The sequence below is a fragment of the Thunnus maccoyii genome, chromosome 6, assembly GCF_910596095.1.
Source record: "Thunnus maccoyii chromosome 6, fThuMac1.1, whole genome shotgun sequence".
NCBI classification, from domain to species: Eukaryota; Metazoa; Chordata; class Actinopteri; order Scombriformes; family Scombridae; genus Thunnus; species Thunnus maccoyii.
The window spans coordinates 26,224,089-26,249,959 of NC_056538.1; the positions used below are offsets into that span (position 1 = coordinate 26,224,089).

Here is a 25,871-nt window from a genome sequence, read left to right on the forward strand (position 1 = left end):
AACGTAACCTCGCGAACCGCGAAGCTAGTAGCAATCTCCAGTATAGCAGAGCTCTGGCCAGCTATGTGATCCTATAAAAATCTACGTTTCGTTTGCGCCCTTCAACGTTGTTGGTTGCGATCTTGTTAGTTATATAACTATACAGGGTTATGATTGGGGAGAGTAACAAAATAGACAAATTCGTGAACCGGTTTTCAATATCATAACAAAGCGTTATGGATGCTGTGAACGCGTTCAACATGGAGGTAAAGTTTGCTCATGTAATACCGTACTCCTAAGAGCTAAACCTAGAGGCTAATGCTAACTAATGTCGGTTGGTTTACGTTAGCCAATTTCTTAGAGAGATAACAACAATTATCTTCATTTTAAACAGCTGTTTTGGATTATTTTTTAGGGAAACGTTAGCTCTAGTTGTACGTGGTTGGTTAAACTTTAATATGACTCGATTAGAGTCGCAGATTCTCGCAAGGCCTCTAATTTTAGTGCCTAGCTAACAGGGAATTTAATGCTAGCTAGCCACATCACTGAGCCCACGATTAACTGTCAGTAGAAATGTTTGGGATAATATTAACCTTAGTAGCTAGCTAAGCTACGTCAATCCTGTAGAATTAGTAGTGTGACTCGCTATCAGCCTTACAAATAACATTACATGTGTCAGGTAGCTGGCACTGCTTCCGACTAATAGTAACGTAATGGCTTGCTTTGGTAAACTCTATGTAGTCAATCGTTACTAAAACATAACACTAACATAACATAACACAAGCATAACTCAGTATTTTGGTTGTCATTTTATTGTTGTCACTTGAGGACTCTGGACTGTTTTGCCTTGCTGTATTTCTTGAATGTGTGTCTGTGGTTGGACAAGCAATGGTAACAATCAAAATTAGCTTAGCACCGATAAATATCAGTAGTTGGTGAGTTTGAGGTAACTAGTTAAATGTGTGCATAAGTTACCCTAATAGACATAAATCCACTCCTCAGTCACAGACTCTTGAGTATGATTGTAGCGTAAGTAAAAACAGAAATCCTCAGACATGTTGAACACCCAGCATACATAAGATATTAAAAAAATAAGTTAGTACATAGAACTATACAAGGTACAATTATGCAATGTGAAACTGCACAGTGTAGAATTGATGACTATGAAGGTTTTGTTATGGTACTAGCTGTGGACCCAGGACTGTGTGAATGGTGGATGATGTACTTACCCATGACCCATGTCTGTGGATGTGCAGGGTCATGTGAGACAACACATTGAGTGATTTATCAGATGCTTAACTCTTGTCTATTTTCCTATGTATATTCAGAACGTCTTGACTGTTAATGACTTTCCTACTATTGTTTCTGTACAATAGCTAAATTTTGCCATTTGTCATTTTAGCCATTTGTGATGTATATTTAGCCTATTTGTCATATAAAGCGAGAATGTTTTCCTATGTTATTTTATGCTTGGGTTTTTTTGTGTTTGTTTTACAATGAACTTATGTAATTCTTTTTTTTTTTTCAGTTGTTCTCCATGATTGACATGAAGCCTCCAATATCCCGTGCTAAGATGATGTCTGTTACAAAATCAGCCATCAAAGCCATCAAGGTAAATTGAATACTATATGAATTTTAGTGTTTTATTAAAAAGCGGCCAGTGCAAGGGGGGGATCTCCTAGACTCATAGATCTTTTGATTTAGTTGGTTTAGACAGGAATGCTGTCATTATACCCAAAGCATTTTGACATGTGATTTGACCTACTAGGGGCTTTGTAATATGCAGTAAATAACTGAATAGTCATTTGTCTTAGATATTGCTATCTGTGATCATGCTAAAATCAAAATCTTTTGCCTCATAGATTGATATTTAGGATTACTTCAAGGAATACTATATCCATAAACTGTAAATTTTAATATCAAGCACTCGCCTCTTCTAGTGTGGATTGCTGGATATGGCAACCAAAGTGGTTCCCTTATTGGCTACTTACTGGATTGTCAGTGAGTGAGCAATGCCTGAGCAGAGCTGCTGGCCTTTGAACAAACCATAGATGGGCATCAGGGAATTAAGGGAGTTGTGTTTTTTCATAAGTATTTTGGAAATGGAGTGGAAAGATATGTTTGGATGTAGTGGAGATATAACACTTTGATTATGCTGTGCTAGTAGATTAAATGTTTTCGCAGACATTTTGGTATCTGTATCTACTGTTAAAATGGTTCTCCACTCTCCTCTTAGCTTAGAAATGGTTCAAACCATTGAAGGCTTTATTCTTTATTTGATAATATTAAGAGTGCAGATTTTCTTTCAGCAACTGACTCTAGACTTACAGAAATCATGTAGGAATTAGGAACTGGGAATTTTATCATGTCCTCAGTATTGTTCTGGACCTCTCTGGCTATGTCTTGCATGATTTAAGTATTGCATAGTGTGCTGTGACTAATGTTAGATTTTGTCTTTTATTAGCTTTACAAACATGTCGTCCAGATTGTTGAAAAGTTCATCAAGAAGGTATGTATATCCTAGAGCCATAGAGCCTGCACAGTACGTTTAACATCTGAGTTCAACGATCACTTTCTTAATGGAGTTTGTCTCGAGACAATGGGAATGAAGTGTTATTGTTTTTCTTTTTGGTTTGTTTCCATCAGTGCAAGCCAGAATTAAAAGTCCCCGGTTTGTATGTGGTTGATTCCATCGTTCGACAGTCACGCCATCAGTTCGGTGTTGACAAAGATGTTTTTGGGCCCAGATTCTTGAAGAACTTCACAGATACCTTCCAAAACCTTTACCGATGCCCAGAGGATGATAAGGTACTTTATGTGTGTGCTGTTGCTGTTTTTATAACGTTGCAATGAACTGTAAAAAAGAAATATCTCAAGTGTGTGAATAATTTATTTTAAAATCAGAGCAAAATTGTCCGCGTCTTGAACCTGTGGGAGAAGAATGGTGTGTTTGACATGGACATCATTCAGCCTCTGATGGATATGGCTAATGGAGCCATTATACCTGCTCCTACACTGGAAGGTAAAGGAATGGAAATATATAATTCTCTTTGAGCAATACCTGTAGCATACTTTGGTCTGGTAACGTTTTTATAATCCATGTACTTGAGTGTTACCTGAGAAAAGGTTGTTGGAAAGTACTTTTCTGAAGTGCATGCAAAGACATTAATCTCAGAACATTTTCCTGTGTCTGAACAGTTCCCACAGATCCACAGCCACAGCCTCCTGTCACTAGTGCCTCAGTTGTGTCTGCTTTGCCCCAGCTGCCCACTCCTGATGCCTTAGCTGCTGTAGCACAGCTGTTCCAGTCCCCCCACGGTCAGGAGGTGAGCAAGGAATCAACTGAAACGTTTCATCAGTTGTACTGATATTGAAAACTAAAGAAAAAGTAAGTTTTCGCCCCCTGAATGACCGGTCCCTGTCCCTCGTGTAGCTGCAGAGAATGCTACAGAACTTCCAGCAGGCAGATAAGACCCTGGCAGCCACCATAGCAAACAACACACCAAACCCACCCCAGATGCCTGTGGCCCAGCTCAACCCGTACAGCGCACACTCAGAAAAGAGAAGTTCCTTAGCTGAGGTAATGGCATAGCTCACAACTTAACCCTCTGTCATCATATACAAAAATACTTCCCTCACTCACTGTTTATATATTTTATTTTCTCAGAAACTCCTCGACCGATTTGACTATGATGATGAACCTGAGGATGTAACAACTAAAGAAGGCACTGCCCATTCGCTGTGAGTTTCATAACATTTATTTATGCTGGTACATTTGTTCTGTATGTTTTGTGCAAACCTTTTAAATTGACACTTTTAAGCATGTTGCATATATCACGCCCTTGCTGGTATTTGGTCTTAGACGGCTGACTCAAAAATACTTTGTTTGCAATTGTTGCAGCAAAAATGCATTTAGAGGTTCACTTATGTGTTCCAACGCCTGCTGTGCCATCATTTACTCCAATCTGGCGGGTTTTTTTTATTAATCAAGGTGTGTTATGCAGATTTTATTCAAAAGTTTTTTTTCAATTATTATCAAAGGAATCATTTATTTTGGGATTTCCCGTGGAGAAGAGGCGTGATAATTGGGTGGCAGCAAAGAAGAGATTTTACAATTTATATTTCTGGCGTTTTCATATACACATTAAGTATATACATATATTTTGACTTGTCATAGCATGAAAAGCACAGCTGGAATTAAAACGTTCTGGTAGGCCATATCACTGAGCCAGCACACACAACACCAAAGTTGTGGAGCTGGCATACTTGAATGGAGCCATTATTAATGTCATTAATCATACATGTAATAATATCTGCTGTGAAAAAGACCTATCACAGTTGTTTTGGTGTCGATTGTCAGTGTTTGCATGATTCTAACACCCGGACTCACTACCTGTTTATTTTTGTCATGACAGAGGCATTCCTGAAAATGTGTTTAACCAGTATCCTGGTCAGGTGCCGAACACGGAGAACGTTCATCCACATATGATGGGACAGACTGGTGGTATTGAGGTATCCAATTATAAATTCATAATATGGTAATTCTTAAATACAACAGTTCTCTAGTATAATAACCACAAAGTGCTGAGAGCAAATTAAGTTTCTCTGTTTACACTTTGTCCAATGAGGTGTAAAGCCAAAATTACATAGTTCAAATGATTAACATTAAAGTTGTTTTATGAATGCTTCCAAATTTGAATGTTTTGATATTGTAAATGATCAGCTGTGTGGAACTTCAAGCTTCAGTGAAAATGTGTTGTGTTGAACTACCCTGTGGTGTCCCGTGGTGTTTTTCTTCTTCTGTTTTTTATTTTTATTCTTTTAACCGCATTGTGTTTTTATCATCCCTCAGCACGGTGGAGGAATGAGTCATGGCGAACATCATATGATGCCAGACGGATACCGTTCCATAAATGAGGCTTATGCACAGTCACGGGTAAACACCCAAACCTGTTCATTTAGTTTTCAATCTCTCTCATGTGAGAGAAATGCCGACATTCATCAGCTCACTTTTCACTGTGTTTACATTTGAATGTCAACTTTTTTTTCCATTAAGTTAATTTTTCTCATTTGTACAGTTTATGCTAAGATAATGCCATGGCTACCTCAATTGGCAAGGAAGTTTGTATGTCGTGTCCAGGAGGGTTATAAGTCAAGTGCAACTGGACTTGCTCTAGATTCTTGAAGAAGTTTCGCTTCTCATGCAAAAGGCTTCTCCACTTCTGCTTCCGAAGTTCAGTTTCTATGTTGTGCCACATTTAATTTTGAGTCCCGTGGCATGAACTCTCTAAATGGGATCTTGGAACACTCTGCTCATTAATTTGGGAAAAATAGTATAATATATAATGTTATGTCATCATTGTCTTCTAGGGAAATTCAAGAGAAGACTCATCTATGAGGAGGGAGGGCAGACATAGAGGCTATGGCAGGAGATCAAGATCCAGATCTGGTTCCAGGTAAGAGGCTCTGCTCATCACACATCACTATGTAGTGCTGTGGAATTTCAGTTCCTCAATTAAAGAAAGATATTTTTCAGATATGCCTCTGTTTGTTAAAGTTTTTATTGGGGCAAATATTACACTTTCCAAAGCCTATTTGTAACTACTGTGTGTGTTAAAGTGATGAAGAAATGATTCAATAATCTGCTGCAGTAGACAGTTCATCCTTAAGGGGTAAATTGTACACATCAGAAAGCATTGAGCGATTGGTGCAGGGCAGGCGCTGACACTGTCAGCTTCTGTCTAGATCCCACTGTTCAGGTTGTCATGTCCTATTTAGCTAATCTTGACAAACGTTATTTTCCCTTTAGGAAAAGCATTCTTTGGTGAAACCATGTTCAACTGCTTCAATCTTTTGTGTTTAAGATCTCCCAGGAGAAGAAGATCAAGATCTACATCCCGCTCGAGAAGGTCAAGGCACAGACGCTCTCGTTCTCGCTCCAGAGAACGCCGCTGGCGATCTCGTTCTCGTTCTCAGGACAGGAGTGAAAGAGAGAAGGACAGAGAGCGCAGACAGAAAGGTCTTCCCAGCATCAAGAGCCAGACGCTCAGTGGTATGTGCTGATCCAAAACATATCTATGAATGTCAGTTATGATTCAGTACATACAACTGCTGGAATAACTATTGCATGCAAGTTGCAGCTACAATATCTACCCAGATTTCCCTGTAGACAGGAGCCACTTTGTTTTCTCAAGTGATAATTACAATGTTTTGAAACCACATCGCTGTGTATCCCCATTTAACAACAATTAGGGCTGCAACAATTACCATTGTCGGTTAATTTGTTGATAATTATTCTTTGAATAAGCAGTTAATAGCAGACAGACAGATACTTGCCAAGTGACATGATAGCTTCAAAGCTAAAAAATGTTGACTGGGCTGATTGTCAGATAAGCTGAACCTGCATTTTGTTTCACTGACTCTTAAATGTACACCCTTGAGCAGAAACAATGTGAGTAGACATAGAGATTTATGGAAGAATGACACAGGCTCTTGTTCAAGAATGACTCAGAAATATAGAACCTGTACTGTAAATTCTCAGATAAAAGCCAGTATTATACCTTTAAATATATGTGCCTGGTTTGGCAACTCATGGTTGCCAAAGTCAATGAAATTGCCATATTTCAATTTCATATATTTGTTGTCATAATGATCCCATGTAAACAGGACACACCCAATAAAACAACATCAAGAGTAGTACTACAGTTTCTCCCTCTGTCACAGATACACACAAACTGATCAGGTTAATATAAAGTGGAATTCACTTAAAACAAGTGGTTTGTGTTTGCTAAAAATGTGAAAGAAAAAGAAGATAAAGTAATGTTACCCTGTGGAGTTTTTGACCTGTAGTAGTGGTAATGAGCTGTTTTGGGGTTTTTTTAATGAGTGGATCCCTCTTTTGTTTGTCTCATGAACGAGGATGCACGCGCACTTGGATGATGCAATACACAGTCCTACCAGTGGTTTCACACTACTCCAATGCAGTGTTTCCCACAGAATCAGTTTTGTGGGGGAGGGTTATAGAATTTTTGAATATTAGGATTTTGTTGTTATGATTTTAGCATAAGTAAAAGAAAAATAAAACTTTCTCATTTTAAACAACCTTTGTGGCCATTTGAGTATAGATTTCTGAGTTTACCAGGTGCACGTAAATGCGCCATGAAGTCCCTTGTTTTTATAGCGTATGCTCGGCGCTTTACGATGTGGATGCACAATCTATCTTTAAGTCTTTACATTTTTAAGTGGACATAGTGCAACCGCATCTCTCAAGTGGAGATGGTGAGACGTGACTGTAGGGTAAAAGCTTAGAGCAGGCTGTTTGTGTGCAGGGGGGAGAGAACGAGACGGTGCAGGTGCGTCTGCGTCTGTTTGGGAGTTTATCAGAGAGAGAGCGTGAGAGCATGGTGTGCAGCTCCAAAAATAGAAAATCAATTTGTGGCAGGCCGCCACAAATAAATGAATCTATGGGAAACCCTGCAATGATCTACAAGTGGCTGAAATGCACTATGAAATAGAGAAAGAAGACTGCAAGCTAGTAAACATGGATGTAAACAACGCAGGATTTAAAATACTTAGCTTTGGAAATGTTTTTATTAGGAAAGAAACTGCATTCAACACATTTGTTAAACCTCAAGGATACACAGTATGTTTTTGTGAGTAACACAACTTTTGTTTGTTTACAACAAAACTCCACACGGTTCCTATAACATTAACATGCTAAACCTAGAAAATGTCTTAGCGAGTCTTTGCAGGGTAAATTACAGTAGGTAGGGTAGTTGCCACATATCTGTAGGCAATCACTTCAGATCGGAGCTATTTCTTGTTCTTGAGTTCCAAAGTCAACTCTATCCATGACAATATAATATAGTATATTAGTAAGATAAAAACTGAGAATGAAGCATTTTCCATGTAGATAGATAGTGAAGCTGAACACAACTTAAACTTCCTCCATCTTCCAAGGTGTTTTTAATGTTGTTTTGTTTGTAGTTTGCAGCACTACACTATGGGTTGGTCAGCTAGACAAGAAAACTCAACAGGCCGATGTGACGTCCCTCCTGGAAGAGTTTGGTCAAATTGACTCCATCAATGTAAGTTTGGACCATTCATGTCAAAGATACTTATAAGCCTCTATGTTCTAAAGCTAATGTTGTTTCTGTATTTCACTCTTACCTTTTGCTCTTTGTGTTCAGATGATACCTCCGAGGGGTTGTGCCTATATTGTTATGGTTCACAGACAAGATGCCTATACAGCCTTGAGCAAACTCAGTAGGGGGTCATACAAAGTCAATCAGAAACCTGTTAAGGTACATAAACTCTACACACACAGATTGCTTTTACCTCCAGTTATATATTGGTTCTGTAGAACTTGTCTTAGTGGTGATTGTTCATGATCATAGCTAATGTCATTCTTGCCTAGATTGCTTGGGCTTTGAACAAAGGTATAAAAGCAGCGCACAAAAAGTTCTGGGATGTGGAGCGAGGCGTTACCTATATACCCTGGACCAAAGTCAAAGTTGAGGAGTTGGAGAGCTATCGGGAAGGGGGTATGCTGGATGTAGACACATTAAATCCAGGTAAACACTTTACGGTTCTTTTAGTATGGCCAAGACTCACTTGTTGAAGATTATAAGCTGCAGTTTTTCTTATGTTGCCATTGTATTTTCTATTGTGCTCAGAGTGGAACACTGCCAAGGACTTCAATAAACAAGCAGCTGTAAACGGAGCGTTGGAAAGTTTACCAGCAGATGGAAACATCACTGCTCACATCCAGGTAATGCTAATACAGTCTTTAAACACCGTCCTTTCTAATATTGCAAGTGCTGTTATTTTATTGGTATAATGGCGTTGGTGTTGGAGACGCAGATACAAGAAAGATCGTGATACTTCACAATCTTTCTTGTGCAGGCTGTTGGGGAAAATAAACTATTTTTGCACATGAGTAATGGAGCTTATCTGAACCACATTTACATCTTACTCTTCAGAAGTCAAATCACTGCAAGTTTGAATGAATGTTTTAAAGAAATTGCCCAAGCAAATGTCAAAATCCTCTAAATCAAATGAGAAATATTGTGATAGTTTAAGGCAAGAAAATGTTGGAAATACTATGTCAAAAGTAGGGCTGGGTTTAAAAAAAGGGATTTTCTGATTCAAAGCAATCTTCATTTAAATTTTCCAATATCGATTCATAACATCTGAGGTTGATCTTTTAATATATGCCTTTTCCTGTGCATTTTAAATCCAAAATGAATCTAGACACCTACCTTTTTGGTTTGATTTAAAATCTAAAGTTGTTGTTTATACACTGCACTAAAGAAAGCCCTTATCTGGTCACTCAATACTCATTGACTTTAGAGTCTGTCTATTGTGTTGACTGTGTTCATGTTAAATATAAAGGACATGTTCTTGTAACTCCTTCGGGGTCAATTTGTGATGTAAACATTAATATTGTGAATAATGCACCAGGCACAGGGTTCCTTGTACAATTTACAGCATTAGTTCTTTGAGAATCTCTTTCATATCCAAGCAAAACTGGTATTGTAACTGAAATATCCCTGAACGAATTGATATCGAATTGGGACCTTGTGAATCAGAATCGAATCGATTTGGGAAATCTGAATCGATACCCAGCCCTAGTCAGACCGCTATCCCATTCACTGAGAGATACTCTGCAACTCAAAGGTATATGCATGGCACCTCTCTACAGCTTATTTAGCTTCTGAAAGCTTACATTAGGACTTGGACCATGGCCACAGAAAAAAATCTTCTAATAGTGTCCAGCAATCACCAACCTTTTCCAAGCAAAGATCACTTCAAGTTCAAATCAAGTGTTTGGCCAATACTGAGACGCTTGCTCACGTATCAGTGATCACACTTGTCATGCAACAGCATTTTGTGGTGCACGTGTGCAGCATGATGAGAGGTTTTCTATCTGACAGGAAGGCATGGCTAAAGGAGTTCTTTACTTTTATGAGATGTTGGAGGTGTAACTGTTTCTAAGAGCCTGTCGCCTGCAGCTCATCTAACCAGCCTATTGTGGCTGTTTCTGCTTGTATTATTCCTTCCTGCAATATTTAAAGTGATCTTGGGGGAAAAATGCGCTACACACTTGTACATGCTTGTGACACCACTAAATGCAGTGATAAATACAATGAGTTTCCTGTAATTGCTTCATAATAAGTCTCCATGTGATTTTGATGTGTAACGAGCAGCAGAAAGTCAGAATTTTGCATTAATTGAACATAACAGATGCAGTCTTGATGCAGCTCTAGGAGATTGGTGAAAACGAACACATAACATGTCAACTGAAATGCCTCACAATCGACTCAGAGCTCCAGAAAGATCCACAGGTCGATCGCGATTGATGAGTTGGTGACCCCTGCTGTATTGTCTGTTGGGCAGCAAGTAACCATAGTAACACCCAACTTTTGGCACATTTCAGGGTGTATTGATAACTGATGCGGTCACCCACTGTGTCCACTTTTACTGTGGGGGGTAATCTGGTTCAAACTAGGCTAATATGGAATAGGCTGCTGATCTAGAGGTCAAGATAAACCAGTCAGTCAGCAGTCAGTTTGGTGTCAAACAAGAGGACACAAATTTACATGTATTTTGCGTTTGTGTGTACATATATGCAAATGCTTGTGGCCTTGTGAGCTCCATCTGTCACAACTGCAGTATACCTGTGGATGACACAGTTGGTGGCACTCAGTTCCACTCACTGTGTGGTCTCGATTTGGCTTCGAACTTCCGCTTGACGCTTGTCATGTGAAAACCTCTAAAGGAGGTCAGACAGCTTGTAACGGTTAGCCTATATGTCAGAATTTACTGCCTGAAACTTGGCCTTTATAGAAAACCCTCACAGACAGGTTGAGTACACCAGATCTGAGTAATGATAGGATTTTTTAGTGTGGAATTCAAATGTTTTATTAAAAGTGATTTTTTTTTTATTTTTATTTATGTTTCTGTCATTAATGAATAGCAGGGTGTTTACTCTGTAAGTGGGGTTGTCAACAAGTCACTCACATGCCACTTTTTCGCAACACAGGTGTTATTTCAGAGTCACCAATAAGCAGGCAAATCTGTTTTGGTCATTTTATCCACTTTGCCACAATTATTCAGATAAGCTCCACTGCTTATATGCTGATAGGCATTAAACTCATTAATGCTAATTCATCAGTTTTCCTTTTTCTTTGCAAAATTATTTTGCATCTTCACTAAGTAACCTTGTACTGTGCAGTATAACTTATTTGAATAAAGTGGGAATTACAAAAAACTAATTACTGTGGTATGTGTAGAGGGATGTATTTCTGTTCATCCTTTCTCTGTGTTTGGAAGCTAAGCTCTATCATCCATAATGTCTGGGTTTGGCTAATTTATCAGTGGTGTATACAATGTTTAAAATATCTGATTACAAAAATGTTTCCCTAACCATCCATTAGTGATGGAATAACAAAAATATTTAAATGAATGAATAGATATATCAGCTTCTTGGTATGTGTTTTGGTTGCAAAGGGTTTAAACCGTAAACTCACAAATATACAAACTGATTCTGAGCTTGCAAGAAATAAATAGAAGCAGTGAAATAAAATGTGAGAACAGTAACTTTGACAGCTCAAGTGACAATCTTCAATCAACAGTGTTTTTGTTTGGAAATTAGCAATTTTTTTAAAAGTCCTCTGATGACCACATGCTGAATAAATGGTTCACAAACTAGCTTAAATAAAATATGATCCAGCTAGATGATCTACACCCTACCATACTTAGTAGGCCTTCTGAACTGAGCACCTCATTTGGAAGAAAGGTTGCTTACATGTCATGGGGTCGAGAATATCTGACTGTTGGCTGCTGGTGGCACTTAAAGGCCCGATTTGGAGGAATTGTGTCAAAATCGGAGACAAGGTAAGCCAACAGCACTCTTAGCATCTAATGCTAAATGTTGCACCAAACTAGCCACTTGTTAATTGAAACTGGACTGGAGATACGATTTTTGAGTTTATATTGACATGATTTTGATAACGGGAATATTGCCCAACAAAGCAAGCTCAACATGTTTCTCCAAAGTGCTTTGAAAAAAAAATTAAATGCAATAAATAATAGAACCTGCAAATCCAGTAAACTGCACACTGCACCCTTATTTTTACACACCCAGCCATTCTATGTCACTTTAGGACCATTAATCGAATGAGCACTAACTTGCTTTTCTCGCGTACTTTTGAGTTGTCTTCTGTATGCGGAGGCCACATCTGGTGAGTCACCATACTAAACAGAATTTCATCATGGCAAACAGCCAGGTCACTTTCGGGGAGTCTTGCTTTGGGATGTTGAGATGCTTTTAGTGCTCTTAACCCCATGTCTTGATGTTTATGTGCATTTTTCCTCATTAGATTTGACTGGACAGTATAAGCACAAAGCTGCCATATTTTCTGTCCAACTACATGAGTTAAAGGCCCCATGAAATGAAAAATACATTTTCCCATTTTTATTCCTGTGTCCCTGTGTTAATTGTTCATTTATCTCTTGTTATATGTAAAAAACGAAACAAAACATCAGTTTTAGAGTATTTTTACATCAAAATCCCTGTCTTTTCCTGTAAAATGGTATCAAATGTTTGATGACTCATCCTGCACTCAGGGGCTTTTATAAAAGTTCAACCAATCAAATGTGACTTTTGGCGAGTAGCTAGCCACACCAGTCATATAAAACCGCACTTCACCGTTTGTGGGTCATAGAAGCTAACAGCAATATGGAGAGAGATAGGAAGAGATGTGTGTTTTGGGCAAAAACTTTTCATCTCCAAAACAGTGTGGCTGAGGTCTAACTCATTCATCTCTCCCTCGTCTTCCTCCTAATCTTAACAACAAGTTTGGGTATGTGTGGAGCCAACAGTCCTCTGTAGCTCAGTTTCTCTCTGCAGCTCTGTATCACACTAAACGCTAAGCCCCACCCAGTTTTAGCAGTCCAATCAAATGCGAAGGATTTGATTTAAATCCCTCTTATAACTGTACACTGCCCAAATATTCTCTTTCACTGGGAAATACATTACAGTACAGAAGCTGAAGACACTCTAACTTCCGTTTTATGAGGCCCTTAATACAGCCTTTTTCCTTGTGGAAAATATAAAAAATGTACATTTAAAAATTATTGGAAGTCTAGTCATCTGGTGTCTTTTATTATTCTCCTCAGATCTTGTGCATTGTACAGCAATCTGCACTTGGTCCCTCTTCTTAGTCTTGAGCTGCACTTTTGCCCCTTTTTGTTTCTGCCATATTCATACAAAAAGTAGTAATCCAGTAGCAATCTCACATTTCCACATCAATGACCTTTCAAATCTCTTGATTTTTATTTGTTTTAAAATTTTTGGATCCAAGACAGCTATTAAAAAGTAGCTTTTGACAGACTAACTACTTTTCATACTGTTCTTTTTGGCAAACCCCCCTGCCCCCAAAAAAATAGAAAAAGAAGATTTTTCTTTTGAGCGTTACCTTCCCATGTAAATGTTTGGTCATTTGCCTCTGCATTGTGCTGGGTTAAATCACAGACACACCTGTGCTTGATGCAGGATGCTTGATGACATACTCTGCTAATAATGCAAACAGGGGTAAACCCTTTTATTTTCAGTTGCTGCTTAATTATTGCTGCCTATATAAAGTAACCTTGTCCGAATCATGTATCGCTGGGTCCACTCCTAAACCTGACCAGCACAATGCCAGTTTGTACTGGTTGGTCATATTTTCCACTCACTTTCAATCTGTTAAACCAAACAGCACATGCAGGTTATTCAGAGTTGATACCATGTGTACCAACACCATTATAAACAATACAGACTAATAAACACCTATTTCACAAGGCTTGTAAAGGCTGAATCCAAATGGAAAAGGTGCTGTAATGGCTCTGCCAACACTTAAAAACTGTGAAAGGAGTAAATTAAAGTTGACTACTACATCTCCACCACTGGCTGATTATCAGCTCATTGAGATTAAATATCATACGTACCGCCTCATGTGTCGCCTGCATTAAACTGAGTTTCTCTGCACTTGCCGCTATGCAACAAGCCCCACACCGACAAGGCCAAATGGAGTGCAACATATGTAATCCCACACTCCGCCAGTGTCCCTGCCGCGCTCCTATTTCTCAGCATCAGTGCACCTCAACTCTCTAGAGAAGCTGCGAATTTCATCATGTTTGCTTCCCTGATTGGCACATCCCAGCTACTGCACCATGACTACTTCCTTCAACTGTATGGCATATCTGGGGCGTGGTATGGGCATCAAATAACTCCTGTCAACTAATGTGATGTGGCCAGTGTGTGTTCCACTGAAAGGATGGAGTTTCACTGTCGGCCATCCTCAATGGCAGCATAGAGGAGGAGACAAGTGGTCGAGGAAGAAAAAGTAGCAAGAAAGATGCAAATGTGTAAACAGTGACAGAATAATGCAGTTGAACTAAACTGTTTCAGCAATGTCTGCTCAACACAGTGGGGTTGACAGGGCTTGTGCCACTTTTTCTTTTCTTTTTGCAAGAGGATAAAAGCAGCTTTAAAAAAAATCTTTTGTATCTTTTTACATATTGCATATGTTTATCTCAGAGTTCATCAGAATGCTTCCTTTCTATGTCTAAAGTTTCTTCTGGGAGGTATTCCTCTGAACCCCTTACAGGAGTTCAGTTTTGGAATTGTCACCCTTGTAAAAATTGGTTTGATGCCAAAAGCCTTCTCTTTATCTCAAGGCCAAGTGAATGATCTCATATCTTGTACGCTGTACATAATTAGTTGCGTTGCCAATTTGTAATGTTTTAAGACTTTTGTGACTGATGTCAAAGTCCATTTATACATTTATTGGAGCTCATCGTTTCATTGGGAGGTCAGAAAATTAACTTATTTTACACTGATTAAAAAAAACTGGATCCAGGATGTGTGTATCCCTGGGTCCATGTTTGGTAGTGTTTTATCACATTTCCATGCATAAATGACCTAACAAATGACACCACAGAACATTTCCAGTGCAGCAATCAGCTATTGCTCCCACAGGTAACCAGGGATGTTGCAGTACAGCGGATACAGCAAAAAATGTAATGGCAGCCCTTCGTCAAAAATAACTCCTGGAATGAAGTGGACAAGGTAAAAAAAACAAAAACAAAAAAACCCAAAACAAAACAGCCAAATAGACCTTTTTATTGCTCATTTAGGACATATCAGCCTTCAAATGGCCTTTAACTTCATTTTTATACAATTTGGGTATTTTGGGAGCCCCTTTACTACACTGTGTAATAAAAAGCATAACAATAAAATTGGTATATATTAATAGTAAAAGACCTGCAAAAAGGTGGGGTGGGGGCGTAATTTAGGTTTTCCTCATTGTCTTTCATACTTTAAAAAACAAAAACAAAACACAGGACATACACTGTTTGTAAAACATATCTTCAAAGTATTATATATTTATTTATTATGATAATAATAATAATAAATTATAATATACTTTTTTTGTGATCCAGTTGTCAGTTTTTAAGGAATAATCAAATTTAGCAGTAAATGTTCATGTCATTTTAAAAATTGAAATTAATAATTCGAAACTCAAAATACATCTTACACAGTACGTTTGTTTCAACTTTTGTTTTAATTTTAATTTTTTTAGATTGATGAGAGTCGATTTAAAAGGCTTCCTTTTCAAATGGTTTTTGTTTTTCAATTTTTTTCCTCAGTTTTTATCATTGAACTAAAACTATTTTAGAACACTACCAAGAATACTAGTAACACATTGGGTTATGTTTTGGATGTGGGTTTTCAGAAAGGGTTTGCATTTTGAACGTCTTCAAGCTTCGAATAGAAATGCAGTATTTGTGAACATCAGCTTGAGACTGTAGAGGTAAGGAGGATGAGTTTCAGAATGTGATTGCATCATGTGGTAAAACCTGGAGTTGCTTTCAAGAGAAATAACATGGACCAAATAGATGTTATATAGCATTTGAAAATTTATCATTGATTTTCTTTTAATTTTAATTAAGTGGCTCTATTCTACAGTTGTGAAAAACATAGGACACCCCATGAAAACCTTTGTCTTTTTCAACATATTTAAATATTTGGACGTTTGATCTTCATTTTAACATTATCGAGAGATGTAGGTAGTTTAACTCAACAAATAAAACTCAAGAAACGTCTTTTCAAAATGATTTGTAAAATTTAATCAATATAAATGCAGTTTTCTTGTTAGGACACCCACACATTTATTACTGCTTAAAATGCACCACATAAGGTGCAAATGCTTAGAACATCGTTAGAGAGGATTGTGTCTTATTTAAACCTCAGACATTTAGTTTGGTTTGCTCTTGATTGTTGAAGTGAGTGGTATCACCATGAGCAAGATCAAAAGAGCTCTCTGAAGCCCTCAGAAGGAAGGTTGTAGATGTGTATGAGTCTGGGAAGAGATTTTAAAAGATCTCCAAACAATTAGAAATCAGACATTCCACTATCTGGAACATTTAAAACAACTGCCAACATGGCCAGGTAAGGCCGTCCTAGCAAGTTCAGCCCAAGAGTACACTGCAAGATGCTTCAAGAAGTCTCCAACAATCCTAAAATGTCATCACGGGACCTAAACATAGCTCTTGCCACAGTTGATATCAAAGTACATACATCTTCCATCAGTAAGAGACTGCACAAGTTTGATTTTCATTGGAGGTGTGCAAGGAGGAAACCCTTGCTGTCAAAAAAACATCAGGGCAAGACTAAAGTTTGCCAGTGGACACCTAGATAAAGACCAGGACTTCTGGAACAGGACAGGTGGATCCAAAGTTGAATTATTCGGGCACAGTAACAGAAGACATGTTTGGCGCAAACCAAAGACAGCATTTGAGCACAAGAACCTCATACCAACTGTGAAGCATGGGGGGTGGAAATGTCATGGTTTGGGGCTTCTTTGCTGCAGCAGGGCCTGGCCAGCTCACCATCACAGAATACACTATGAATTCTTTATTGTATCAAGGGGTGCTGGAGGAAAATGTGAAGCTGAAGCGGATCTGGACCATGCAACATGACAATGACCCAAAACATTCCAGTAAATCCACCAAGGAATGGCTCAAAAGAAAGAAACGGAGAGTTCTCGAATGGCCAAGTCGAAGCCCAGATCTTAATCCTATTGAGATGCTGTGGGGTGATTTGAAATGGGCAGTGCATGCAAGAAACCCCTCTGAAACATCACACAACTGAAAGAATTCTGCATGGACTAGTGGGAAAAACTTTCTCCTATTCGATGTCAGACTGGTAGACAGTTATAGAAAATGTCCAATTGAGGTTATTTTAGCCATAGGTTGCAATACCAGCCATTAGGGCATAGGGTGTCCTAATCTTCTTCAGTAGGAATTGGCATCTTTATTTTTTTTTTTGTTAAATAAATAACACAGTTAAATTTTCATTGTTTTTGGATCATTTACATCACATTTATGTATAGATACTGTTTGAAAGAAGATCAAATATTGATATGTCCATATTTCTTAAAAAAAATAACTATATTAATATATTTCATGGGGTGTCCTATTTTTTTCTTATGACTGTACATGTTGAAGACATATATCTGACTCTTAGCCCTCTGGTTCCTTCTCACATGCACATATTGGGTTTATATAACCCAAACATGGTTTATCATTTAAAATCTGGACAGTCTTTTCATTTCAGTTTTTTTTGAATGAAGTAACATTTCAAAGAAAGAGGAATTCTTCAATTATATCCTGTAACAATGGTTTAGATCCATGTTACAGATGGGGAACATCAGACTCGCATGAGTCTAACAAAGGTGAGTCTAAAATGCTCTTTGGATATTGGGATTCCCACTCTTGGAAGATACTATGGAATGGTTGAAAGGTAAAGAAAGGCTCATTCATAATAAAATGGACCTTTGTATTTTTACATGTCTTTTTTTTTTTTTACACATGAATAATCTAAGCTGCCAGATTTTTTAGGTAATTTTATTATACAACTGCCTCATTACCATGTTTCACATGTCTTGTGAGTAGCAGGTATAAACAAAGAACAGGAATTATATTGACAAGAATAAAATCACTGAGTTGACCCATCAGGGATAAGATTGTTGATCGAATACAAGGTTCCCAGCTGCCTGGCTCGTGGGGTTTCCTCAGTGGAAATAACCTGCAGGAAAAATGGAGCAGCAGATATCCTGTATTTCCTGCTGATGGGATGAGACACCAGGGTAAGAGCAGACCCCTGTTATTATCTCGCAGTACAGACTGCTTCAAGGTTGTTTGATTTATGAACTGTTATTTCTCTCCTTTAATTCTGCCATTATAGTCGCTAAAACAGCATGAAGCATTGTGCTCATATAAACTATGGCAGGTTCTTTTATAGTCTGTCATTATGTTCTTATGACATCATTGTTGCAGGTCATTAGGCACATTTTTCTGTAGGTTCTTAAATTGCACTATCATCCCACGTTTTCAGGTACTGATTTGGAATCATTAACTGAATTGGTCCCATTTTACATCCATCAAGCCTTAATATGAATTCTAGTTTTAAAGCTGCTATGAGCACCTCTAGAATAATGAATGACGACAAAAAAAATCACCCTCTCCCCAAGTGCTTCCTCCCTTAAAGTTATGTTCAGCTGTGTGCAAGTGGCAAACTTAAAGCCACTATGTGTAAGATTTTAATATTTTTGCCTTAAGCACCCCCAAGTGGTAGTATCGGAAAATTGACATATGGCAGACAGCAATGTATGCCACTACCCAGCATTGGTTAGGCATTTCAGCAAATTGCCAGTTTGTCAAAATGAAAACTGATGGTTGAGCTGAACTATATTCTTTAAGTGAGGGCAATAGGCAAATGTAGTAAATTCCTTATTATTTTTTATTTGCAATGATGAAAATGTTTCCCCAGGTTACTTGTTTTTTGTTGCATTCACAAAAAAACAAAACTTATTTTGGAATTTCTTGGCATTTTGGGAAATATGCTTATCCAAGAGTTTGATGAGAAGATTGATACCACTCTCATGTCGGTATGGTAAATGTAAGGTTATGCCCACCAGCCAGTTCACTTAGCTTAGCACAAACAGCTAGCCTAGCTCTGTATTATGTAACAAAATCTGTCTATATACAGACATGAGTGGTATCAATCTCATCTAACTCAGCAATAAGCAAATAAGTGTGTTTTCCAAAATGTCTAAATATTGTTTCAACCCATTAAGATCGCAAAAGTTTTCGCTGTCAGAACTAGTTAGCTTTCTAACCTGAGTGTGGCTCCTAATTAATCAAGCGATAACCAACTCAGCTTAATTCTGAATCCACTGCAAAAGTGCTTTTACCTGCATTTTTTAATGATGACCACTGGATGTTGCCTTTAGAAAATTAAATAACTGGGAAACCCCCCAAATTCTCTTGAAATGCAAAAGAAAATATGTTGTCTGTGCTGATTTTTACTCTGTACACTTTTTCTGTTTTTTCTTTTTATGTGGGACACATAACTACAATGCCAATATGCAGAGGTGGAAGAAGTACTCAGATCCTTTACTTTAGTAAAAGTACCAATACAGCTTTGTAAAAATACTCCATTACAAGTAAAAGTCCTGCATGATGAATCCAACTTATATTATACATGACATCATTAGTTTATTAATACTGAAGCATCAGTGTGTAAACAGCATGTTACTGCTATAGCTGCCGGAGGTGAAGCTAGTTTGAACTACTTCATATACAGTTAAGTAGTTTAATCCAGTGGTTCCCAATCTAGGGGCCACTTAGGGGCCAAAGGGCCACCAGATAAATCTAAGGGGTCATGAGATGATTAACGGGAGAGGAAAGAAGAAAAAACAAAGTTCTTATACAGAAATCTGTTTTTAGCTTCTGGACTTTTTGAACATTTATTATAATTAACGTGAGGAATTTAGAGGAGAAAATTACAATTTGGTGGAGCTGTTAACAACTCAGACATCTGAAATGTGACCCCGGCTACACACTGGTTTTTGGAAGATGTTAAAAGCCCAAAAACATTGGAAACCAAGGAAAATACAAGTATTTTGTGCAAAATTGTACTTAGGTACAATACTTGAGTAAATGTACTTAGTTACTTTCATCCACTGCCAATATGTGTAGAATGCTTTTTTAAAAATATCACTTTCTTATAAATTATTTTGATGGCATCGATTTTTGTTTGTAGAAAAATTAGACAATACCTGGTGAAAATTATAGTTGTCTGCCAATGTGTCTTTTTTGTGATAATACCAGTGGGGGATGTCAAAATCTGGCATTTTCTATCCCTACACATAGTGCCTTTTAAAGTCTGGTCAAGTCCTGGTTATGTGTATGTATCTCTCTGTGTGTATTTGTTTTATCACTTAAACTTTTTGAATTTATACTTCAGTAAATTCAAATATAACCCTTTCAGTTAGCAGAGTAGAATATTAGTTTGAGTTGTGTATGTATGACAGGCAGCTGACATACCCTTTGCACAGGAATTGGGTGTTAAAATTCAGATTTAGTAATATTTTGGAGTGGCTGATTATAGATCCCTGGGCACTTCCAGTAACCAAATTTAATTTACATGGAATTTTAAATTTTGTAAAAGCTGTCAAAATTTAAGGCAAATTTTACCTTATACCTTTTACATTGCAGAAATGTCTGGGGGGGGGGGGGGTATTAATGTGTTTAATTTTCACAGAAGTTTTTGAATGAAATACTGGAAACTTCTACATTGACAAGGAAATCTAAGAGCTGTTGAAAAAGCCTTAGAGGAGGGATTAATGTGCGAGTCATATGTGCACTGATGGCTTAAATTATCTCATAATCGTAATTAAGACGAGTTAGAATATAAATAGGTGCTTTCTATCTAATGGGAGATTTGTTTGAATTACAGACAGAAGTGTGTTGCACAATAAATAGGGGTTTTTTTGTGTGTATTTGTTATTCTGATGTGTTGCACTGGGAGGTCAGACTGTCACATTTGAAAAGAACGGCATATTGTACTTTGTGTCAGTAACATGATCTATAGGTGAACTTGCTCTATAGACTGTGTGTCTACAGCCAACTTTGGCTTACACCAAGGAGAAAATGTCAAGACAGGAGCTGCTGTCATGGGGTGATCACCTTGCAGCACCTGGTATGCTATGAGTTTTAACTATAATGTTCATTGAATCTGTGAACAATAGGTATCGTGCATTCATGGATAGAATTGTAACTTGTGTTAACGATAGATTTAGGGTTGTATGTTGAATGCATGGTACATTATTTCTATCTGTGGGAAAAATGTTTAGTTAAATTGTTACATTAAAGGTTAACTTTAATGTTAACATTTAATCTGTGTGTCACTAATCATACCTTTCATAACATCAGTTTAAATTACTTGAGTGCAGTCATACAGTAACTGGTGAAGCAGATGTAGTTTGATGTTTCTTATATTCATTAGTCTAGATTCAGTATTCTGAGTTTTACAATAGGGCTTGGGTTTATAGTGATTTGGTTAACAAGTCTGATTGGCTTAATTAGTATTTGTAGTTATTCTGACTAACTTTGAAGTCATGACTATAATCTTTATTTGCCAAGCACTGTTAACTTTTCATTTATAGATCATTTTATGTAGCCACTAAATTTGTAATACAACGTATGATTCTGTTTCATATACCCATAAACTATTCTTAGGTTTTAAAATTGAATATTACAAATGAAGTCAGTGACAGATGCATGCATCAGTTCTCTCACTATAGAATTTTTCTTAATCATCTCAGCCAGGAGGCTGAGGGAGAAAATGAATGCTTTGCTTCATTCTTTATCAATACTTTTGATGTATTAGCAAGTGGCACATTCATTAGAAGTTTTATGAATTTCAAGTTTCATCAATATAAAAATACATACAGGTTATGTCATTTTTAAATGAGAGTCATCCATATGTCTGTATGATGTAGTTTGTGAGTGTTTTTGTGTGGCAGTTCAATGTTATTATCAGCTGTGACCACAGAGGTAACCTTTGACCTCTTTCATTGAGCCATAGATTTTGTCAATTGTTAGTTTGTTGATCAGCAAGATATCGCAAAACAAATTAACACATTTCTGTCAAAGTTGATGGCAGTGTTTCTTAGTTCAATTTATTGTGTGTGTGTGTGTGTGTGTGTGTGTGTCTGTCTGTCTGTCTGTCTGTCTGTCTGTCTGTCTGTCATAGGCTACTTTCAGGGACAAATTTCAGACTTAAAACCAGTTGTCCAACTGGAGACAAAAGGGTTAGGGTAAGTCTCTAGGAAATGAATGTAAGTTTATGTAATGTCCCCAAAAGTGACCTAGGACTGTGTGTGTGTGTGTGTGTGTGTGTGTGTGTGTGTGTGTGTGTGTGTGTGTGTGTGTGTGTGTGTGTGTGTGTGTGTGTGTGTGTGTGTGTGTGTGTGTGTGTGTGTGTGTGTGTGTGTGTGTGTGTGTGTGTGTGTGTGTGTGTGTTCTTTCATAGTCAAGGAGTATGTGAACTCCTACTCCTCAGGGACTAGGAGCAGACTTTAGCACTTTCCTGCTCAAGTTTCCACCTTGACCCTCACCTTAAAGTCAGTGTGTCAGCTTGGTAATAGAGAATTTTGTCAACTCTTAAGGCAGGTTTGTTGAGAAATTAATTTTAAATTTAAATTTTAAAGTTTTGGTTGTTTTGGTGCATTATAGGAAACAAGTGAATTGATCAGCATTGTTGGGATGGTGATCTGTACCTTCCAAATGCCTTTTGGGTTAAATAATTTACCTGAAGTGCTAGTCTCTCTCAGCTCCTCCTATTAAAACTCCCAAGTGTCCTCTTACAATAAGCCTCTGAAATGGCAAACATCCTCCCATATATGGTTCATGTTCTGCCAAAACTAGAATTGTTAAACTCTGTTTACAACTATGTGCAATTGTAGTAGTGTGTCCACAAATCGATAGCATTAAAAAATTAAAGCAATTTTAATAACATCTGCAACCCTTGTTTGTCTGTGACGGTTATGCACTTTACATAAACACACTTGCCAATGGCCAATAGCCAATGGGTATTTGCAGGAATGAGGAACTGGATACCTTTTTTTTTAAAAAGGAAAAAAAACAAAAGCTACTCTGTGCCTGGTGATGTTGGGTCAAAAAAATGCAGTTATTGTATGCAATGGGTAAGTAACAAAAGAAGGTGTATGTCACTCATTGTTTGTCCCAGCAATTCATTTCAGTACATTACAAAATGACATGAAACCTAACGAATTGTCTACATCCTGAACTGCTTCTCTTCCAACATAAATCCTGAGCTCATATTTCAGGAAGGACCCCTGTCATGCTAAATTGAATGCATACAATTTCACTTGTCCTAAGTTATCATGACTAGGTGACAGTTCTTCATTTGTCATTGAGCACTAGTTCATTTAGAGACGCATATCATCACCTAATTATTCTGTATTCTACCATAATATTATGGGATTGACTCCATCCAACCCTTACAAATGCATCATCATTATGTCACAGTGCTGTATATTCTGGGTAAACTAATATCAAATAACATGAGTCCATTGAATTTCAGCAGATTTTCTCTGTTTCATTCCCTCAATGTGTTAAAAGCTGTAATATAATTAGAAGTAAAAGTCTTTTTATTTTACTGTTACCTCACTAATGAATAAAGACAGTGATACTGTGCAACACTTGAAGCTGGCTTTCAAGATGATATTAGCTTCAATATTTTAATAATGTCAAATATGACATGATACCAGAACACAGTTCCTTGGAAATTAAATAAATTAATTGATTTTTTTTTGTGTGTGTATAATTGAAATTTTGTTAGTTTTTGATTATAATAATGTGTGTATCTTCTTAGGGCTTGCAGAAAGACAAATTAAATACAAAATGGTGTAATCAAGAAGCTGCTTCATGCTGTGGGATCAGAAAATGTTGTAGATGTTTAAAATGCTAAAAAATGATGCTGTAAATGTTTTAAATCTTTTAGTAGGTTGCCACCTCAGGAGGACTTTATTAATGTCTTCACTTTAATCTTAATTTGGATGCCATTGTTCTTTGTCTTCCAGGTGCCATCAGTTCAACAGGCAGCGCCGATGGGAAGTCCACCTGCTTTTCCTGGCCCCATCATGCTGTCCCCTACGTCCATCCCCCCAGGAGGAGCTCCTTTCATCCCCACAGAGTTAAACCCTACAAATTTGGCACCAAGTAAGATATTTATACAGAAAATACTGTGGATTTTATAAGCATCATCTAAGGGGGAGATGTGTGTGCTGTCATATTGATTAAAATGCTGATGTGGTGATGTCACTGTTCTTGGCTTGATGTTTCGCCCTTAAAAAAATTCTCCCTGGTCTGGTTTTTATGCTGTCATAATACTTGTCTTCCCTTTGGGATTCATCAAATCTTATCTTGTTTTTGCAGCAGTAAGTATAAAACCCCCAGAGGAGTCCGCCAAGGATTCTACAGGAGAAAAAGGCACATCCTTAGATGCAGGTACAGACAACCAGCTGGGATCCCCTACAGCACCAGTGATGACCCTGCCAGGCCCACCAGTCATGCAGGGTCCCAGACTGGGTATGCCACCTCTGCAGCATCCTCCTGGAATGCCAAATCCTCATCTACCTCCATTCCTCTCACCTCCAAACATGCCCCCGCAAATGATGCCTGGAGGACCCATGTTTCCACCAGACAGATTCAGGATGCCGATGCCCTTCCCTCCTCGTGGCCCTCCTTTCCATCGACATCCTTCCATGGGACCAGAGGGCATGGGTGACAGGGAAGGGATGCATTTCCGAAACGGGAGGCCAGGGTTTGGGTGTCCACCCTTCCACAGAGGAAGGTGGTAGAGGTCAGCTGACTGATGGACCTCAGGGGAGACACTGATAAACCACTGTGAGATACTAATCAATATCAGGACATCTGGTTCAACAAGGACTGCTGTGAACAGGGTTGCAGAAACTTTTGTTCAGACTTTTTTTACACCACCAGAACCTTTTCTTAGGGTTGAATAAACAATGAAAACCAAGACATGGCGTTCTGAATGTTGTCCATGCTCCGATTTTTTGCTGTAAATACTGTACGTGCTTGTAGCTGTTTGCTATCTTTTTGTATAGGCCTATTTGAAGTTGTGTAGTTTATGCTTAAGTCTGTAATCCTGGTAGTTGGAGGTAAAAACAAAAGCAGAGTCTGTATTTTTTGAGCTTATTCCCTCACAGGAGTTTTTGTGTATGGAAGGAGACAGTAAAACTCTACAATTCATACCTTTTTTGGTATATTGTTTTTAGTAAAAATGTCTTTGTACCACATCGATGTCTAATTCTTCACCAGAGAAGTTGGATTTCAGTTCAAGCAGAAGAAAGGAGATTTCATGTCCTGCCAGTAGAGGGTAGAGTAAACCCTGTTACCATGGCCAACCTCTGTTGTACATTAAGGTCACACCTTGTAGGATCATGTGCAGTGAATATTAAAAAGGAGTGCTACCATTTGATCAGGTGGTTTTAATTGTGTTGATCAGACTGACGTTTTAAGTTCTTTCTCAGAAAACTGAGGTGGGTTAATAAATAGATTAGGATCCTGCATGAGTGGTATTATCAGATTTATAACATCACAGATTATCTGCACTTTCTGTGGAACATAGTTATACAGAAATTCTTTGTATTTCATCTACCTGTTTCACAGTGAACATGCCCATGATTTCCCAGGTTTTCCTAATAGGATATTGATAATGATAAGTTGTTATAGCCATTATCTTTTTTTGACTTTTAAAATAGGATTGCAGTCTCTATCACATTTGTTGTCATATTTATTTGCTCACATTGATGAAAAGGCATTTGTGTGTGCAGGAGATGGGATGCATAGAGAGACTGCACCAAAGAACATTTAAATAATGCGTAAGGATTAAAAAAAAAAAAAAAAGATTCTCTGTGTTTGCTCTTATAATTATAAAAACTAAACAC

At 37.8% G+C, this 25,871-nt stretch overlaps 1 protein-coding gene across 1 annotated transcript; it reads left to right on the top strand.

The window, feature by feature from the left end:
* Positions 1–25,402, top strand: LOC121898375 (SR-related and CTD-associated factor 4-like). Its single transcript, XM_042413386.1, has 18 exons — positions 1–245; positions 1,508–1,591; positions 2,444–2,488; positions 2,626–2,787; positions 2,884–3,001; positions 3,178–3,305; positions 3,413–3,559; positions 3,647–3,720; positions 4,395–4,491; positions 4,832–4,915; positions 5,350–5,435; positions 5,844–6,031; positions 7,966–8,066; positions 8,169–8,282; positions 8,396–8,552; positions 8,655–8,749; positions 23,982–24,120; positions 24,337–25,402. The coding sequence occupies exons 1-18, from the start codon at positions 216–218 to the stop codon at positions 24,759–24,761; spliced, it is 2,274 nt and encodes a 757-aa protein (XP_042269320.1). The 5' UTR covers positions 1–215; the 3' UTR covers positions 24,762–25,402.
* The last annotated feature ends 469 nt before the right edge of the window (positions 25,403–25,871 follow it).

Excerpts from the sequence above, each read along its gene's own strand:
- LOC121898375 (XM_042413386.1), top strand. The coding sequence starts at position 216 with ATGGATGCTGTGAACGCGTTCAACATGGAG. Across the intron at positions 6,032-7,965 it reads CAAGAGCCAGACGCTCAGTG|TTTGCAGCACTACACTATGG; the intron begins GTATGTGCTGAT and ends TTTTGTTTGTAG. Across the intron at positions 24,121-24,336 it reads CCCTACAAATTTGGCACCAA|CAGTAAGTATAAAACCCCCA; the intron begins GTAAGATATTTA and ends TTGTTTTTGCAG.